A 20384-nucleotide genomic window follows, 5' to 3' on the forward strand; every position below is an offset into this window, starting at 1 on the left:
AGGCTTGGCTGGGTTCTCTGCTTAGGGTCTCACGAGGCTGAAGTCGAGGTGTTGGCCGCCTTTGCTCTTGTCTGGAGGCTCTCGGGAAGAATGTGCTTCCAAGCTTATTCAGGTTGTTGACAGAATCCAGATCCTTGGGGTTGTAGAACTAATCCCCTTTCCTTGCTGGCTGTCAGGCAGGACTGCTCTGTGTCGTATGGTCCACCGACTTGAGACTTGAATTGTGTCTGCAGAATCCCTTCAGGGCACTGCCTAGATGAGTGTATGATTGAATAACCAGGCGCGGGAATCTTGGAGGGGTATCCTTAGAATTCTGCCTACCACCGGGGACTAAATGAGAAGTATGTGGAGAGCCTTAGAACCGGGCCTGGCGTGTAGCGAGTGCTGTACAAGCAATACCAAGTGTTACCAAGTGTTCCCTGCCACGACCTGGCTCAGAGGCTGGCCAGTGTGGACTGCAGAACAGCACTTCTGTGAAGCATGGCCCTGGCGGAGCGGTGTGTGCTGAGTTGTACACGTGTTCTCCTGGGCACTGTGAAGCGAGGCAGTATTCTGTGGTGTGGCGGGTGGCGAGAGGTCCTCTTTGCTTTTCCACAGTGCTCACCTGAGCCGGCCATTTCCAACTCTCCACGGGAGGCTGCCATGGCGTTCCCTCACCTGCAGCAGCCCAGCTTCCTACTGGTGAGTCCAGCTGCATGAGTGAGTGTCAGCGTGATGATGGTTCTGTAGCTGAGACCCTGGAGGGTGCTTTCCACGGGCTTCAGGAACTCTCCAGTGGTTGTTTTTGGGGGCATGTGATGGAAATAACACTGGACTCGGGGTTAGAATCCTTAGGCTTGACTCTGCCTCCTGTTGGTGCAGGACTCTGGGTTGACTCAACCGCTAAGCCCTGGTTTTCTTATCTATAAGACGAGTTGATTCAAATGCCGTTTCTCTGCTTCCCAGGGTATGAGGAAGAGCAAGTGACAAGGATGCACATCCGAATTTTCATGTCTTGTAATTCCTTACACAAAAGTGAGGTGTTCTAGTAATCATTACTGTCATCACTGACAAGTGGAGGGACACTGCTGTGCTGGGGGCCGCCAGAACTGTACTTTAAGTAGTAAATGTGATCCTGAGAAGTTACTGTGTGAGGCAAATATCAGTGATGAAAGTTTCTAATTTCAGCTCCCAGAAGATACTTTTTGTAACATTTATTTGGAAGGACATTCTTCCTCAGTGCACCCTCTAGAGCCAGCACATCTGCCCCATGGCCTAAACAGCCCAGGTCTCCGCCTCTGACTGAGCCCCGTGGACTCTAGTCCCGTTTGGAGGTGGACAAGGCCTGAGATAGCCTTGGGAAAGCCCTCTTGGTTAAAATTCTGGCGTTTCCTCCTGATCTTCGTCCGTTTGCCCAGAGGCTTCTTTTCTTTGTGGAGAACAGGATAGATCCGTACTTTCCCTGCACCCCTTGACCTCGGGTACATTCCCTTAGTTCTTGTCCTGAATGGTTTCTTTCCATCACCTTCACGATTAGTCTTGGCACTGAAGCCATCTGTAATTTTTAGCCTGCCTTATTTTTTTTGTTGTTGTTTTTTTGCTGAGGAAGATTCACCCTGAGCTAACACTCTTCCTCTATTTTGTATGTGGAAGGGTGGGAGGCTGTGGGTGGCCAGCACAGCGCTGGGGGGTGGCCCAACAACCCTGCCGTTTGCCCCTGACGCTGCCATCAGATCCGTTTGAGTATTACCTGTTCTTTGCGTTGAGCCTCATCACTCAGAAGGTACAGAAGGGATGCCTCTGAGCACAGTTTTCTTTACTAAAGCCCCCCCGTGAAGGGGGGAGGGCCGCGACCCAGGGCTCTTGTTTTCACCCAGAGGAGGGGGAGCTTGGATTTGCCTGAGAGCCGGCGGTCGGCCTTTCCTTGTCTTGCATTTCTCCTTTTCCCTTCCCGCCTCCGTTCCCCGGGTCCTCCTTTCCTTCCTGCTGCAGCCTTTGCCCTTCAGGGCATCCTCACTTAGTGAGGACCACAGACTGCTGGGCTGAGTTAACAGGCAGTGTGGGGTGACCTGGGCACCCCAAATGGCCGTCAGGGAGGGTTCCCACAGAAGGTGATTGCTGAGTGTGGGGACAGGGTGGAGGTGCCCAGGGATTCACGTGCCGGCAGGACTGAGGGGTCTAGTCAGGCCCTCTGTGGTGGGAGCTTTTCTAGCATTGCCCTGGGTGCTTGTGGGCCGGCCTCGGGGACACAGTCCACGTCCCAGGGCTTCCCTGTGTTATGAGTCAAGCCTGCAGTTGCTGGGGTCAGCGGCCTGGGGCGGCCCCAGAGCCACACACTACTGTGAGTTTCATTTTCCAGCCACTCCCTGGGGCCCTGCACGTTCGTACTTCAGACTGTGCCTTTTTCATCCTCGTGGACAGGTACCTGTCCTGGTTCCCATCAACAGAAGGCAGTGTGCTCCCCCCACTCTCATCCAGTCCGGGGGGACCCAGCCCCTTGGCCAGTGCCTGAGGTGGCCTCTGCCTGCTATTAGCTGTTAAGGCCTGGCCCTTCCACGAGGCAGTGGCACAGTCAGTGGGCATTGCTTATGGGGACAATGGTGCCACTCTGTGTCCAGGGCTTCCTGATTTTTCTTTTTTCTTTTTGTTTTTGGAGGAAGATTGGCCCTGTGCTAACATCCGTTGCCAATCTTCCTTTTTTCTTTTTTCTCCGCAAAGCTCCAGTACGTAGTTGTGTATCGTAGTTGTAGAGCTGTAGCTCTTCTATATGGGACGCCGCCTCAGCATGGCTTGATGAGCAGTGAGTGCCCAGGATCCGAACCGGTGAACCCTGGGCCGTCAAAGCCTAATGCACAAACTTAACAACTACGCCACCGGGCAGGCCCTGCCTTATTTTTCTTATACCTGAGATTCCCCAACCTCAGCTGCCCTAGCACAGACTGGAGGGCGGGATGAGGGAGGCCTCTGTGTCTTGGTTTTCAGGGGCCATCCCCGCACCGTCAGGTCCTTTGGTTGCACTGACAAGGCCTGGCTCTGGTGTGGGAACGGACTGTGTTCTGCCTGAAGCAGCCCTCACCACTCGCGGCACCCAAGCCCCACATGGAGGCAGTGAGGAGGGTGGTGGGAGACACGAAGCTGAGAGCTGATGGATGGTCCTAGGCTGATGGTTCTGGAAAGAAAGGACTTGTAGGGGCCGGCCTGGTGGCGCAAGTGGTTAAGTGCGTGCGCTTTGCTGCGGCGGCCCTGGGTTCGCCGGTTCGGATCCCGGGCTCGCACGACACACTGCTTGTCGAGCCATGCTGTGGCGACGTTCCATATAAAGTGGAGGAAGATGGGCACAGATGTTAGCTCAGGGCCAGTCTTCCTCAGAAAAAAGAGGAGGATTTGCATGAGATGTTAGCTCAGGGCTGATCTTCCTCACGAAAAAAAAAAAAAAGGACTTGTAGGCAGGCCGTGGAAGGTGAACCAGAGGCCCTGGGGTGAAGAGTCTTTTGTGCCAGTCTGAGGAGGCTGGACTGCGGCTGGACTGTGCAAGAGGGGTCTGTGCGGCCTCAGCCTGAGGGTGAACCGGGGCCTTGCCAAGCCCTAAACCTGGAGCCTCTGGGCCAGCTCTCCCCAGGAGACCCTCCTGCCCCGACAGCCGCTGCCTGTGCTCCACTGACCCCTCCTCAACCTCGCTGGCCAACCGCCTCCCTGGGAGGCTGCAGGGAGGCTCTTTCCTGCAGGTGCTGCCCACCCCACCTCTGCTGGCACGTGCCATGCCATCACCCCAAATTCCCGTGTGGACAGACGTCCCCAAGGAAAGGGAATTGACAGGAGGAGAGTGGGGGTGGCACAGAAGTGGGGAGAGGCTGCCCAGCTGTTGATGATGCTGTGGCCGAGAAGGAGGACTTGGGGGAGCCAGGTTCACGCCCTCTCCAAGGCAGACTTCAGCTGCCAAGTGGTTTTCTGGGCCCAATTTTGTTTGCGTGTTTTAACATATAATTCCAGACTTACAGAAAAGCTGCTATATACAACATAAAGAACTTTCAGAGACCTTCACCTAGACTTCCGAATTGTTTTGTTCTCTCTCTGTTTATCTGCGTGGGTTTCTTTCTGGGTTGTTGGAGTAAGTTACAGACATGATGCCCCATAACCTCTTAACATTTCAGAGTGTATTTCCTAAAAGCGAGTGCAGTGGGCTTTATAACCACAGCACTTCTATCCAAATCAGGGCGTTAGTATTGCTACCAGGCCACCATCTGATCCTCAGACCCACTCGGGTTTCACCAGCTACCCCACTACTGTCCACTGCCCGGCTGGGACCCAGTGCAGGGTTACTCGCTGTGTGCAGTTCTCTCTCTAGTCCCCATCAGTCAGGAACAGTCCCTCAGTCTTTCCTGACCTTGACGCCTGTAAAGCATGCAGCCTGGGTGTGTGTTCTTGGGTGTTTCCTTGGGATTAGGCCCAGGTTGGGCGTTGTTGGAAGGAGCGCTGCAGCCATGGCCCAGGGTGTCTGTAGCCCATCACTGGGGACATTAGCTTGATCACTGGGCTAAGGGGTGTTGTCCAGGTTTTCCTGCTGTAAAGTTAAATAAGTACTTAGTGTCTAAATTAATTAACAAGGGGGATTTAGTGGGAAAATGTATTGAGACTGTGCAGTTATCACTAGTGTTAGCATCCCTTGGTAATCCTTGGCCAGATAGTTATTAATAGCTTGGTTACCAAGTGATGATTTTCTGATGTCATCACTCTTGGCATTTATTAGTGGGCACTCTATGGTGAGGAAGTCTTTTCTTCTCATTTATTTACTTGTATATATCAATGTGGACTTGGAGGTCATTGTATGATTCAACAGGCTGTAATTATTACTGCTGTCATTGATTTTGATGTCCAGGTCGCGCCTGGTTATGCCAGAAGGAGCCTCTACCTAAGGCCTGTTTCTCTGTTTTCCTCAGGACACCAGCCATGCCTTTCGCTTCCTGTGGCGTCTACCATTACCAGCCTCCTGAAGTGACACATCTCTCATCAGATGTCTGTGAATGCAGACCCTGCCTCCCATGAGATCTGGAGGTCAGAAACTCTGCTCCAGGTGAGAGCTGAGGCAGCTCTTCTCTGCTTCCATTTCCAAATAAACAGCTGAGCCACCTTCCACCCCATGGGGCAGAGGCCTAAAGACTGCCCCTCATCCTGGGGGTGGTTCTAAATTGTTAGTGTTTTCCTGCCGTGACGTTGAGGAAACAGAGACAGAAGAAAGTTACCCACCTGTCTAACCTATATGTCATTGGCAATGTTTTTCATCCCAGGATTCCCTCTCCACAGGGTTTGATTTTGTTTTTCTCATGGTGATGTAATTGCTGCCTAGTCTTTTAGTTTCCAGTGGATCCGTGTAAATGCTCTCCCCACCCCACCCCGCCTCTCTGACCCACTCCCCTGTCGATGGAGATGGTTCCTGTGATCACCCTCGTGTGGGTGTAAACCCTGCCCCAGCAGCATTCTTATGATGCTGAATGGAGAGGGCCCACGAAGCCTTCACCTTGGTCGGCAGGCAGCCCCCTGCCCTTCCATGTCAGGGGATCCAAACAGGAGATGGCAGGGCCCCTTGTCTGCCATGTGCGGGCTCCAGACTCTGCCTCAGGCTTGGGCTGGCTCCCTCCCTCAGCGCACTGCTGACCACCCCCCAGGCCAGCCTGTCTCTTCCCAGCATGGCTTGGAGGAATTTGACCGGTTCTGACCCTGGACTCTGGGGCTGAGTTGGTAACCGGGAGCATTGCTTGTTGACACCTGGAATGTGGATAGGATGGGATTCTGTTCCTCCTACCTTGTACATAACTTGTGGCGTGTGGGTTGCTGTGCTTTTTGAGGCTTCCATGTCATTGTCACAGCAGCACTGGGAGGTCGGGTAGCTGGAATCATCCCCCTGTTCACAGAAGGGGTCCCCGGTGCTTCCCCTGGCTCACACCTAATGTGGGCTTTGGGCTCTGCCAGCCCATGGGGAGGGCAGGTGACCAAGACATGGGCTTACAGGGAGAACCGGAGGGTTGTTTCCTGGACTGAAATGCTGATGCTCTTGTTTTATTTAAAAAAAAGTTTTCAGAATTATGGTAAAATACACATAACATAAAATTTACCATATTAAGTATTTTAAAGTGTACACTTCAGTAGTGTTAAGTATATTCGCATGGTTGTAATGGATTTCTAGAACTTTTTCATCTTGTAAAACTGAAACTCTGTACCCATTAAACAACAATTCCTCATTTCCGCCTCCTCCCAGCCCCTGGCAACCACCACTGGACTTTCTGTCTCTATGAATTTGACTCCTCTAGGTACCTAGATAAGTGGAACCACACAGTATTTGTCTTTTTATGACTGACTTATTTCACTTAGCGTAGTGTCTTCAGGGTTCATCCACATTGTCGCATGTGTCAGAATTTCCTTCCTTTTTAAGGCCAAATAATATTCCATTGTATGGATAGACCACATTTTGTTTTTCCATTCATCTGTTGATGGACACTTGGGTCGCTTCCACCTCTTGTCTATTGAAAATAGTGCTGCTGTGAGCATGGATATGCAAATATCTCTTGGAGACCCTACTTTCAATTTCTGAGAGGTATATACCCAGAAGTGGAATTGCTGAACCATCTGGTAGTTCTTTTTAATTTTTTGAGGAACCACGATACTGTTTTCCACAGTGGCTGCACCATTTTACGTTCCTTCCGTCAATGCACAAGGGTTCCGGTCTCTCCACATCTTCACCAATGCTCATTATTTTCTGTCTTTTGATTATAGCCAACCTCATGGGTGTGTGGTTGTATCTCATTGCGATTTTCGTTAGCGTTGTCCTAATGATTAGTGGTGTTGAGCATCTTCTCAGATCCTTATTGGCTATTTGTTTGTCTTTGGAGAAATGTCTATTCAAATCCTTTGTCCATTTTTGAATTGGGTTGTTGTTTGTTTATTGATGTCATAATAGTGACAATTGTGAGGTTTTAGTTGTACATTATTGTTTGTCACTTACCATATAAATGCATCCCTTCAACCCTTGTGCCCTCCCCCACCCCCCTTCCCCCTGGTAACCACCAAACTGTTCTCTCTGTCCGTGTGTTAATCTTCCACATACAAGTGAAGTCATGCGATGTTTGTCTTTCTCTGTCTGGCTTATTTCGCCTAACATAATACCCTCCAGGTCCATCCATGTTGTTGCAGATAGGACAATTTTGTCTTTTTTTATGACTGTATAGTATTCCATTGTGTGTATATACCACATCTTCTTTGTCCACTCATCAGTCTGTGGACACTTGGGTTGCTTCTATTTCTTGGCTATAGTGAATAATGCTGCAATGACATAGGGCTGCATAAGCCTCTTTGGATTGTTGATTTCAGGTTCTTTGGATAAATACCCAGTAGTGTGATAGCCGGGTCGTATGGTATTTCTATTTTTAATTTTTTGAGGAATCTCCATACTGTTTTCCATAGAGGCCGCACCAGTTTGCATTCCCACCAGCAGTGAATGAGGGTTCCCGTTTCTCCACAATCTCTCCAACATTTGTTATTTTTTGTCTTCGTGATTATAGCCGTTCTCACGGGTATAAGGTGATATCTTAGTGTAGTTTTGATTTGCAGTTCCCTGATGATTATTGATGTTGAACATCTTTTCATGTGCCTGTTGGCCATCTGTATATCTTCCTTGGAAAAATGTCTGTTCAGATCCTCTGCCCATTTTTTGATCAGGTTTGTTTCATTGTTGTTCAGTGGTGTGAGTTGTTTATATATTATGGAGATTAACCCCTTGTCAGGTATATGATTTGCAAATATTTTTTCCCAGCTGGTGGGTTGTCTTCTCATTTTGATCCTGGTTTCATTTGCCTTGCAGAAGCTCTTTAGTCTTATGAAGTCCCACTTGTTTATTTTTTCTTTTGTTTCTCTTGTCCGAGTCGACATGGAATTCGAAAAGATCCCTCTATGACCGATGTCAAGAGTGTACTGCCTAAATTTTCTTCCAGGAGTTTTATAGTTTCAGGTCTCAACTTCAAGTCTTTGATCCATTTTGAGTTAATTTTTGTGTATGGTGAAAGAAAATGGTCTACTTTCATTCTTTTGCATGTGGCTGTCCAGTTTTCCCAGCACCATTTATTGAAGAGACTCACCTTCTCCATTGTATGTTCTTAGCTCCTTTGTCGAAGATTAGCCATCCATAGATGTGTGGTTTTATTTCTGGGCTTTCAATTCTGTTCCATTGATCTGTGTGTCTGTTTTTGTACCTTTACCATGCTGTTTTAATTATTATAGCTTTGTAGTATATGTTGAAGTCAGAGATTGTGATCCCTCCAGCTTTGTTCTTTTTTCTCAGGATTGTTTTAGCTATTTGGGGTCTTTTGTTGCCCCATATGAATTTTAGTATTCTTTGTTCTATTTCTGTGAAGAATGTCATTGGGATTCTGATTGGGATTGCATTGAATCTGTAGATTGCTTCAGGTAGTATAGACATTTTAACTATGTTTATTCTTCCAATCCATGTGCATGGGATATCTTTCCATTTCTTTATGTCATCATCGATTTCTTTCAATAATGTCTTATAGTTTTCATTGTACAGATCTTTCACCTCCTTGGTTAAATTTATCCCTGGATATTTGATTCTTTTTGTTGCGATTGTAAATGGGATTGTCTTCTTGAGTTCTCTTTCTGTTAGTTCGTTCTTAGAGTATAGAAATGCAACTGATTTTTATAAGTTGATTTTGTACCCTGCAACTTTGCTGTAGTTGTTGATTATTTCCAATAGGTTCCCAATTGATTCTTTATGGTTTCCTATATATAAAATTATGTCGTCTGCAAACAGCGAGAGTTTCACTTCTTCATTGCCTATTTGGATTCCTTTTATTCCTTTTTCTTGCCTAATTGCTCTGGCCAAAACCTCCAGTACTATGTTGAATAAGAGTGGCGAGAGTGGGCACCCTTGTCTTGTTCCTGCTCTCAGAGGAATGGCTTTCAGTTTTTCCCGGTTGAGTATGATGTTGGCTGTGGGTTTGTCATATATGGTCTTTATTATGTTGAGGTACTTTCCTTCTATACCCATTTTGGTGAGTTTTTATCATAAATGCATGTTGGATCTTGTCAAAGCTTTCTCTGCATCTATTGAGGTGATCATGTGGTTTTTAGTCCTTGTTTTGTTAATGTGGTGTATCCCATTGATTGATTTGCAGATGTTGAACCATCCTTGTGTCGCTGGTATAAGTCCCAGCGATAATGGCTTGTTGATAATGGCTGTATGATCTTTTTAATGTATTGCTGTATTCGGTTTGCCAATATTTTGTTGAGGATTTTTGCGTCTGTGTTCATCAGTGATATTGGCCTGTAATTTTCCTTCTTTGTATTGTCCTTGTCTGGCTTTGGTATCAAGGTGATGTTGGCCTTGTAGAATGTGTTAGGAAGTGTTCCGTCTTCCTCTGTTATTTGGAATAGTTTGAGAAGGATAGGTATTAAATCTGCTTTGAATTGGTAACATTCTCCAGAGAAGCCATCTGGTCCTGGACTTTTATTTTTGGGAGTTGTTTTTTTTTTTTTTTTCTTTTTTTTTGTGAGGAAGATCAGCCCTGAGCTAACATCCATGCTAATCCTCCTCTTTTGCCAAGGAAGACCAGCTCTGAGCTAACATCTATTGCCAATCCTCTTCCTTTTTTTTTCCCCCCAAAGCCCCAGTAGATAGTTGTATGTCATAGTTGCACATCCTTCTAGTTGCTGTGTGTGGGACGTGGCCTCAGCACGGCCGGAGAAGCGGTGTGTCGGTGTGCGCCTGGGATCCGAACCCGGGCCGCCAGTAGCAGAGCGCGCGCACTTAACCGCTAAGCCATGGGACCGGCCCATATTTTTGGGAGATTTTTTATTACTGTTTCAATCTCTTTACTTGTGATTGGTCTACTCACATTCTCTGTTTCTTCTTGATTCAGTTTTGGGAGGTGGTATGAGTCTAAGAATTTATCCATTTCTTCTAGATTGTCCAATTTGTTGGCATATAGTTTTTCATAGTATTCTCTTATAATCCTTTGTATTTCTGTTGTATCCCTTGTAATTTCTCCTCTTTCATTTCTAATTTTATTTATTTGAGCCTTCTCTTTTTTTTCTTAGTCTGGCTAAGGGTCTATCACTTTTGTTTATCTTCTCAAAGAACAAGCTCTTTGTTTCATTGATCCTTTCTACTGTTTTTTTGGTTTCAATATCATTTATTTCTGCTCTAATTGTTATTATTTCCCTCCTTCTGCTGACTTTGGGCTTTGTTTGTTCTTCTTTTTCTAATTCTGTTAGGTGTAGATTAAGGTTGCTTGTTTGGGCTTTTTCTTGTTTGTTAAGGGGGGCCTATATTGCTATGAGTTTCCCTCCCAGGACCGCTTTTGCTGCATCTTGTATGAGTTGGTCTGGTGTATTTTCATTTTCATTTGTCACGTGGGTGTGATGCTTTACGTCTCATGGAGAATATCTGTAGTCGTCTCCCATGATCCCACATCGGCCCTGTGGGACACACAGAGCAGGCGCTGTGACCCACATTTTGTGGTTCATGGCATTGAAATTTAGAGATTTTAAGTGATGTGCCCAGAGTCACAACACTGATGCAGTGGATCTGGGACAGGAATGTAGTTGGTTCCCTGGGGACAGAGACCCCTGAACCCTCGAGTTCTCTAGATCATGTCCTGGACTCCTGAAGAAAGGCTACCCTCCCTCCACTCCCCACACTCTCCTGCCCCAAGGTTGCTGCAGGGAGATAGGGGGCGTCACAGCCAAGAGAGGGCACAAGCCTCACCAGCCTCCACCCACGCCTATCAATCCCTAACCCAAAAGCTGTGACATTTCCTGAAAGGAAGTCCCTTGAAGGGTCAGAGGGTCCAATCTGTGTCCTCCTCCCCCAGCATCCTCACACATGAGCCGCCTCCAGGTGAGCCTCCTGAGGGGCTGACCAGTGGTCTGCTTGGCTCCCGTGTGGCTCAGAGCCCAGGCCTTTCCCAACTAGCTGCCCACATGGCACCTCTCTGACGAACTAGCTTGGCCTTCAGTGAGTAACCCTGGGTGAACAGTGAGTGCTGATTAATGAGGATGGTGAGCTGGGCTGGTGCTTTGGTGGTTTCTGGTGGTTTCATGGATGGAGTCGGTGTGCCCCACTGTCTACTGACCACTCATCTGAGTAGCCTGGACATGGCCTGGCTGAGAGCTGGCAGTGGCTGCGCTGGCTCTGAGGGGGCCCCTTTCCTGCTCACCAGAACTGGTCTCTGCGAACTGCTCACCCCGCCCTAGAGCCTGCAGAGGCAGGGGAAAGAGTCCCATGTCCTCTTAGGGGGATCCCTCCACAGCCACAGCCTGGGGACCCCACCCAGGACCCTCCCTGAGCATCACGCAGATGCCCCTAATCTCTGTCACCCATGTTCCCACCACTCACTCGACCACACCGGCCCTCCTCCCCACTCTCCCAGCAGCACCCAGACACCCAGCGATCCTCTCTACATCCACCCATGGAATCCCCGCCCTGGAACCCCAGTTTCTCCCTGTATAGAAATCTCTGGATTTAGACTGCTCATGTTTGGTTTCGGATTGTAACGCCTACACTCAGGAGAGATGACCTGTTATTCTCCTTCCCTGTAACGTCTATTCTGGATGATATCAACATTCTCCTGATCTGGTGGGAGCAGTGCAGGCGTGTCCCCTCTGTGTCTGTTCTCTGGAAGAGTGTGGAGGAGACTGGCATCATTTCTCTCTTTTAAGTATTTGGTGGAAATCAGAGGAACCACCTGGGTGTGAAGTTTGCTTTGTGTAAAAATTTACTTTTGATATTTCTTGCTTTTTTTTTTTTTTTTGTGAGGAAGATTGGCCCTGAGCTAACATCTGCCAATCCTCCTCGTTTTTTTTGCTGAGGAAGGCCGGCCCTGGGCTAACATCCATGCCCATCTTCCTCCACTTTATATGGGACGCCGCCGCAGCATGGCTTGACAAGTGGTGCGTCAGTGCGCGCCCGGGATCTGAACCTGCGAACCCCGGGCCGCCGCATCGAAGCGCATGCACTTAACCGCTTGCGCCACCGGGCCAGCCCCGATATTTCTTGCTTTTTAATTGATGCTTACTCTACATATTGTACAGTGCACAGGTAGTAAGTGTCCAGCTTTATGGTTTCTTATAAATATAAACATATCTGCTGCCAACACCCATTTCAATGCACAGAACGTCTCCAGCACCCAGCAGCTTCCCAGAGAAGGAGATCAAAACAGACCTAGCTTATTAGCTCACAGGAACGAGGCCAGTTAGTCCCTGTGTATTTGAGCACAGTGATGACACATAATCAGCTCAGTCAGTGTGGCAGCACCATTGGGAGGGAGTGGAGCGAGCCGGAGACCTGGGAGAATCCAACGAGGCACTTTGGGATTTGCCCTGGAAGTGTGGGGGCAGGTCAGGGAAGCTGGGAGAAGCTTCCAGCAGCACTGAGCTCTCACAGTGAGAAACCACTGCTGCCTAGGGTGCAACGCCCATAGTAAGTCATCGAGGGCTGCCTTCGTTTAGGGGGCTTTTCTGTATTTGTGTTTTATTTTATATAAAATATTAAATAAAACTGGTGGGAGATCAGTCTTGTTTAATGTAAAAACCTGCAGCATTCAATAGAAAACCCATCTCTTGAGTGCAGGCTGACTCTCTACGATCCCCTGTTCGGTCACCGGTGCTGACAAACTGACCCGGGAGAGGAGCAGCAGGGAGGCGGCCTTGGTCCTTGGCCTCGTGTCTCATTTCAGCCTCTGGACACTGTGCAAGTTCAGGTCCTTGGAAGCCCAGGCTGATGCCTGCACGTCCCGGCCTTCACGGTGTCAGACCAGAACCTGCAGTACACACACAGGTGCTGGAGTCCCTGGGGAGGCACAGACACGGCTGGAGGAGGGCTCCCTGGGGTGGCTGTGCGGGACCCAGAAGGCTCCTCGGGCCCTGGAAGTGACCTTGGGCCCTGAGATCCCAGGGTCAGATCCACAGGGCACTGGATCTTAGCTGGTCTTTGCTGAGTGTGTCTGCTCGTCAGCAGAGTGTCCATAAATGCCCTCCAGGGACAACTTCACCCGGGCATTCGGCCAGGCAGCCTTCGAGTGACGAGTCCCCTGGACAAAGTGATGGGGAGGAAAGGGGAGGCTCTAGGCCTCCAGGATGGAAAAGCCGAGTCTCACTCCCCTGGGCCCTCTGAGGAGCAGGAGGTCTGATGACAGGGTGGGCGTGGGGACCCTGTCCGCCCCACTCAATACAACCCATCATGAGACCTGCTCAGTGAAAATGGACGGAGACCTGAGCGCTTCCCTTTTCCCCTGAGAATCCTTTTCCTTTCTAACACCCCAGCCAAACCTGCCTGTGCCTTTCAATTAAAATAAAATGATTATGCTTTAATAATAAAATCATAAATTTCATATATTCCAGCAAGAAAAGGTCACAGAACACTGCTTTTGAAAATATAATACAAGTTATATTTGTTTTATTTACAAAATTGGAAAATAAAATAAACGAAACTTCTGATCCTAGTTCCATATCATATCCCGAGTAAGCAGTGCATTGACTTTCCTTCAAATTTTTGTCTTGTTTGATTTTTATGTATATATGAAAAGCCTCTAGAACTTCAGGCTGAGAACTGGCACCCTGAGGGGACCCAGGCCTCCACAGGCTCTGCAGACGCTAAGGGGCCCAGGGGTTGGGCAGGTCGCGCCGGGTTTGGATCCTACAGGGCGCCCCCTTGATGCCGGGAGTACTGAGCACCCTCAGGGGTGCAGCCCTGGGCCAGGAGAACTGTCCTGCTGCATGAGGAGGAGCCTGGTGTGTCTGTCCTCCTGACCCTTCCCCAGGAGGCTGAAGTCGGGGAGGCCAAGCCCACTCATGCCATCTCAGCACACAGATTAGCTGAGAGGCTCCCGCTCCCCTTGAGAGGGTTGAGGGGCAGGACTGGGTCCTGCCGGCCTAGGACGTGGAACCACTGCAGGGACACTTCTCACAAAGAGCACGGTGTGACCTGCACCTCCTGAAGGCCTCCTCCCAGCTCAGACAGACGGTGCGGGGCTCAGCCTAGCCAGCTCGGCTCGTGAGGCCTGGGTCTCCGTCCCCCGGGATCTGTTCTCAGGGCGTCCTTCAGGTGCCTGCACTGGTCTAAGCGTCCACTCTCCCCTGCACGGTCATGTGGAGCAGCAGCCACCCCAGAGCCCTCCTCGGGGTTCTGGTTTTCCTGAAGTGCATTCGTTCACTGTCTGCTCATCCTCCTCCGCTCTCCTCACTCATGTTTCCTCTTGTCTTTTTTCTTCTTTTACTTTCTTGGTTTGTTCTCTTGACTCCAGGACAAGCGGCTCTCTGGAGTCAGATTCCTGATAGGATAATCTTTTTTTAAATTGTGTAACCTTCTTACTGTAAGGCAGAAAACAATTGTGCAAGTCCAGAGCTCCCCGGGGCAGGACAGCACCCATGTGGGGGTGCCCAGGGCAGAGCCAGACGTTACGGGGCCCCTAGCAGGCTGGGCCCAGCTGCGTCCCAGCCATTCAGGGTTGCTTACAAGGTTCAGTGGTGCAGACCGGGGTCGGGAGCAGGGCGATGCTAAGAAAGTGGGTGGGGCGGGCTGCAGAGAGATTTATAGACATTGAGATGCAAGGACCTCCAGTGCCTCGATGAGACCAGGTCCTTCAGGATGAGAATCACAGAAAGAGGAGATGGGGAAGAGCTACAAAGAGCGGTTTATGGGAAGGAAATAAATAGAATAAGAAAGAGCCAGAAGTAGGAAATAAATTACATGCAGATGGCTGGTCTCTGTATCCTAATCCCCAGAACATGTGACAGGCTTGTGCCTGCGCAAGGGCAGGGATGGTGACGGAGCGGCCTGGAGCGGCCTTGGGAAGAGGGAGGGTTGAGTTAGAGTGGAGTGAGAACTCGGGCCCCGCTGCTCCTGGGATTATGGAGCCCGACCCAGAACTCAACTCTGTCCTCATCTCTACGGTCCTCTCCCCGGGCCCCGAGTGCTTCAGCTCTGCAGTGAGGAGTGGGTCCAGGACCTCCAGGGCCCCTATCCCCCTCAGATCCTGTAACAGTGACCAGGAAGCAGTGCCCGTGTCATCCTGCTCCTCCAAGAAGGCGTCGCTGTCTCCATGACGTCCTGTCCATGACGTTTCCTTCCCTCTCTCACCACCAGCCTGACCCCTCTCCAGATTCCTGCCCATTTCCTTTCTCCTTGTCAACCTCCACCACCTTTTTGTCTCTACTACAGGAACATCAGTGGAGAGATCAAGGATATACTGCCCCCGCCCTGTCAGTCCATTGATTGGTTAACCACTCCATCCAAACCAGGGAGCACCTGTCCTGGGCCTGGGCTTGTGATGGGCCCTGTGGGAGAGAATTACAACCAACTCCGCGTGTCCAGTGACTGTCCTGCGCCTGCTACAACCTTTGGTAGTTGGAGACACTTGACTCTCACAACACCCCTAACCCCCCTAATTCCCCGGCCCATTAGAGAGGATGCACACGAGCTTAGAGGTAAAGTAACTCGTCCAGTTCCCCTTAGTCTGCAGTGAGGCGACAGGGGTCCTACGGCAGTTGTGGCCACGTAAATACACGGTACTTGCCAGGGTTTGTGGCACATCCTGGAAGGACTGGGACGGAGGGCTGTGGGCAGGCCTGAGGACACGTCACAGGGTGGGCGTGGCTGGGCTGTGGGCGAGCAGAGGCCGCGCTGTCTGGCTGCAGCTATGGGTTCTGAGAGGAGCAGGGACGCCCTGGCCCCACTGCCCAGAGGTCTGTCCTGGGCCTGGTCAATCCCAGGAGACCAGGTCATGGGGCTGTGAGAGCCAGTGTGTGAAGCAAGCCCAGCAGCCCCTTGACCGAATCTTCTAGAATTCCTGCCACCCATAGAGGCTCTTGAGGGCAGCTGGACAGGGGCCTCTCCCAGATGGAAGCAAGTGCAGCTTTTATTCCTAGTCTGGGAGTTGGGATTTGGGTGAGGAGTGGAGGTGAGAAATGTGCCCCAGGATGTGCTCCCCGCTCACTTCTCCAGAAGGATCCGGGAGCATGTGCAGGAGGCTGAGAGGAAATAGGCTCCATGTTACCAACCCTGGGAGTGCGCTTTAAACCAGGAGTGAACAGAGGACGGGAAGGAAGGTGCGGCAGGACCTGAAGGTGCGGAGGGAGAGGGTCCATCTCACCACCACCTGACACAGGCGGAGAACTATCTCCCGTTCCAGCACCTGCGAGAGAGCAGGGCCCACCAGACCCCTCCCTCACAGGTCAGCACGACAACCAGCCCAATAACGCTCGTGCTCCATTCCCAAGAGGTGCTCACCGAGCACAAGCACAGGCTTCGGTGTTTGCAGAGGCAGAAGCAAAAAGGAGCAGGTCTTGTGGGAAAGATAAACTTTAAGTAGCAAAGCAAGAAATGGTTACAAACAGTACACCCAACCAACAGACGTGACAGCTCTGATTCTCATGTCATTAACACATGAGAAGAGCACAAGGTATTTCCTCCTTCCTCCTTGTTTCACAGCCCTCTTCCTCAGTCTCCGAAGCAGCAGGTGTAGCCAGATGCTCCGGGAACCCTCTCCCATTGGCCCCGCCTGAGTGATGTTCCCACCTGGAGGGTCCTCACCCTCACCACTGGAGTCACCCCTCCTGTCGACAATCCAATCTCTAGAGACACAAACATCCACAAGAAAGTGATGAGAGAGGGGGCTCACCCAGCCCTCCTGTTCCAGGTGAGGCCCTGCTGGCTCATGCAGCATCACCCTGCGCACTGCTCTGGGCTCTAGACCTCCCATGGGCTCTGTGCAGACAGAGTCCTTCAAGGAGACATTGGTCACAGGTGCAAACCCTCAAATGAGAGAGAGGACACACCCCCAACTCGAGTCCTCAGTCCCCCGGGTCATGACAGCTCAGGTCCCCATGTGATAAACCTGAACGTCCAGCTGTGAGGCACACGCTGTGGGTTAAATGAGCTCAGTGAACAGACCCTGGGCCAGGCTCAGAGAGCTGCCCAAGAGAATGTTCCGTGAGGATGGAAATGTTCTGTGTTGTAGACGTGCAGCTGCTGGGCACTTGAAATGTGGCTGTGATGAGGGACCGACGCTTCATTTGATGTCCTCAAATAGGTTAAACACAAGCACTCACGTCCCCCTGGAGGCGACCACACTGGGTAGCACTGCTCTGGAATCCGCAGACGAGGACGGCACTGCCTCCCTCCCCTGCCCGCTCCTGCAGAGCAGTTTGTGGCCCGATCTGACCATTCACTTGTAGGTTCTTCCTGGGCACATGCACACGGGCCAGGCACCACCTGAGGCCCTGGGGACACTCAAACGGTAAGGTCAACACCAGGTCCCAGAGGAGTCCCAGCAGGGGCCACCTGTAAGCAGAGGGGCAGAGCGAGGCCGGGCCCACCTGTGCTGGACAGAATCAGACAGCGGGGTCGGGGAGGGAGGGACACTGCACTGTCTTCAGGAGCCCCCTTCTCCCCACTGCTCTGGATTAGGGCCTGGGCAGGCACCTGGCTCAGTGTTAGGGCCCTACAGGCCTGCACCAGCTGAGGGGAGCCATTTCCACACCTGGACCAGATCCTAGCCCAGGGCTGTAGTCATCAGACGTTTACTGGGGCCTGAGAGGGGTTGTCCAGAGCTGAGCACTGGGGTGAGGAGGGATGAGGAAGACACAGGGTGCCTGTGCAGTGACCACCATGGCCAGGGCTCCTGTCCCCACAAGTAAGAGGACACAAATAGAGTCCGGGCCTGAGAATTCCAAGACCTTCCAGAGAAACTCTCACTGATGACCTCCAGGCCATGAAAGGGAGCAGCAAGCACTACTTCGACCTCAGATCAGCCCCCATCTCTTTGCTGAGCTCACCCTGCACTGGAGCCCATGCCCCTCTCACCTCTGCTACTAGAATGTTCTGCAGCAGCCCTGGCCACGTGGTGTGAGATCTCTTCAGTTTAAATGTGTTTCTGGGCTAGACAACGCTTGGCCAACAGTGTGTAGACAAGGTCTGGTTGACAGGTGACTTCCAGAAGCAGGTGAAAAACAGAAACTGGTCCCTCCTGGCTCCAGGAGAACAGGCCTGGGAGCCTCCTTGTGTCCGGCCCCACCATGTGTCTGTCCCTGCTGACCCAGCGCCTGGCCAGTCCCAGCTGGAACCCAGAATCAGGCCGCTCTCCACTCTAAAGCCAGTGTGTTTTTTCCCCAGCAAGTGAGTGATTCCAGAACGCACCCCACTTTTGCTTGTTCCTGAGGCCACCTGCAATGAGAGGAGAAAACGCTGGGGATGAGACGACAATGGTGTTGTCTGCACAGCTCTTCAGTTCTCTTGGTGACGTTGGGAAACCACCTGGGAGACCAGGGTAGAGTCAAAGGCCCAAAAGCAAGAGCAGAGGACGCCTGTGGGAAAGGCAGGAGCTTCTCGCAGAGGGGGTGTCTCCAGTCCCTTCTGGTTGGCCATGGCAAAGTCCTTAACCCAAGGAGGAAAACTGCTGCTGAGCGAAAGGCTCATACAGCTGATAACTGACGCTGTCATCCGGAGATGTCCTCGTGGATCGGGTGTCAGTTGGTGAGAGACTCGCTCAGCAGCTCCCCCATGGACATTGTATGTGTGATCCCTAACGAACACCGTCAGGCTTTCACACGTGCATTTGAAAAGGAAAGAAACCAAGAACCAGCATTTCTGTCAGACACAGAAAGCGACCTTACCTTGGCAACAGATGGCGCCTCTTGCTCTGCCCTGTCGCGGGGAAGCTCCTCCAGCAGGCCCTCAGGGGTGCGGGAGGAGACAGGCACTGTCAGTCGGGGGTGGTCTGCTCAGGAGTTACGCAGGGAGCTCTGCAGGACGTGGACGCAGGGCTGGTGCGTATGGAGGGGGTCGGTCATCAAGCACGGACTGAGCTGCTGCTGGGCCGTCCTCCTTGGTGGATGAAGGAGGGGAAAGGAGGGGAGCAGGAAAGAAATTGGAAAGAGAGTCCTCGGCTTAATAGCCAAAGGTAACGTACAGCAACGAGAATTAGTCAGTCTACGCCGGGTTCTCAGCCACACGCTGTGATCCAGTGGCAGAGTCCCATCGCCCCTCCCGCCTGTGGTGATCTTCTTGACCTCTCCCCAGACCACTTCAGTCTCCACGGATCTGCTGCTGCTGCTTTTATCATCTGTTGTGTGGGGTCTCACACTTGATTAAAAGCAAACTTTTATTGGTGGAATAGATTTAATTACAGGGAACACCTTCTGTTGTACTTGTTCACTAATCCTTTGTCATAAAGATAAATATGGAAGACATTTGATGGAAATACTGAAATACTGCCATTTAAAATAAGCTTTATTAGTCATATGCTATTTTTACTTCCAGCTTGCTTTTCTTTGTCACATGTGTGTATTCACTGGCTGAGGGGCTGCCCTTGCTCCAGTGGCAATGCAGTGGTGGACAGTTCCTCGGGGGGGGAGGTATGCGGTGAGCCCGGGGCTCTCTAACCCAGCTGCACCCGAGTTGCAACAAGGGTGATGGGCACCAGGCTAACAACCAAGTGCACTCTGAGTTCTGATTTGTCGCTGTCCCCAGGGTGTGTAGCTCACAGGATTTCAGGATTTCTAGGGCTCCTGGTGATAATGTTGCCAAATACACTAAATTAACTCACTGATTCTTACCTGCTTGGGCCAGCTACCGAAGAGTGACCCAGAACTGACAGAAGGTGACCCCGTTTTCCTGCGTGGTGCCTTCCACGCTCAGAGTCTGTGAGCTGACCAGGAGCATGTGGAGTTTCTATGTGCTTTTCAAACTAATGATGATGCCGAAGTCGGCATAAAGTGCACCTATAGCTACTCTTGGGAAAGCAGCCATCGAGAGACGTGGCCTCTGGGATCGCCCATTTGGTGTGCTGGGACTGGAAGCCAGGTGCAGAACTGTTGCTTGACCCCAGATTCTCCTTGCTTATTAGGAGAACCTTTCCCCCGTTCTGGGTACACAGTGAACTTCCTTGTGTGGCTTCAGTGTGTGGTCAGAGGGTACCTGGCCAGCCCCACCAGTACATGTGCCCCCTTGGGAAGGGGACGGGGTCTTCACCTGTGGCACGAGAGGGGCATGTGCAGCCCACTGCCCCGCAACGGCCCTCGGGAGGGACCGCTGGATGTGAGAGACCAGCGTGCACTAGACATTGACCGTGCTGCGTCGCTGCTCCTTCTGCGAGTAGAACTTGTCCCAGCCTGTGTCGTGTGTGTTGATCCTCCTTAGCAACTCCGAACCCGTGGCAGATGCAGCGGGCTGACTGCGGGCTCCCACTTCTGGGCCTGGCGTCGTTAGGATCTTCGCCGTCCTGCACGCCCTGGGAATCCTCACTCGGCGTTGGTAGCTGGGCCTTCCCACTCGAGAGCTACCTTGGCTTATGTGACCACTGAGGCCACCTTACGATGCCGACAGTGTTCAGGGGCTCTGATGG

At 51.2% G+C, this 20384-nt stretch overlaps 1 protein-coding gene across 22 annotated transcripts in view; it reads left to right on the forward strand.

Annotated features, from left to right (window-relative positions):
* LOC147912400 (uncharacterized) overlaps window positions 1-20384 on the forward strand; it is a 30282-nt gene that overhangs the window by 1493 nt on the left and 8405 nt on the right. For 4 of the 22 annotated variants that reach the window (XR_015549888.1, XR_015549886.1, XR_015549879.1 and 1 more), the window contains 5 exons: window positions 598-681; window positions 4917-5050; window positions 12614-12820; window positions 15203-16214; window positions 16472-19287. Coding sequence is in view for 1 of the 22 variants with exons in the window: in XM_087423816.1 (XP_087279942.1) it covers window positions 598-681; window positions 4917-5022 (190 nt within the window). In the remaining 21 variants the exon portion in view is untranslated. Of the gene's footprint in view, window positions 1-597; window positions 682-4916; window positions 5051-12613; window positions 13498-15202; window positions 16215-16471; window positions 19288-20384 lie in introns of those variants that run through there. The other 18 variants (XR_015549882.1, XR_015549889.1, XR_015549893.1 and 15 more) reach the window with 17 other exon arrangements.

The sequence above is a fragment of the Ceratotherium simum genome, chromosome 35 (assembly GCF_057802395.1).
Source record: "Ceratotherium simum simum isolate JZ-2026a chromosome 35, ASM5780239v1, whole genome shotgun sequence".
Lineage (NCBI taxonomy): Eukaryota > Metazoa > Chordata > Mammalia > Perissodactyla > Rhinocerotidae > Ceratotherium > Ceratotherium simum.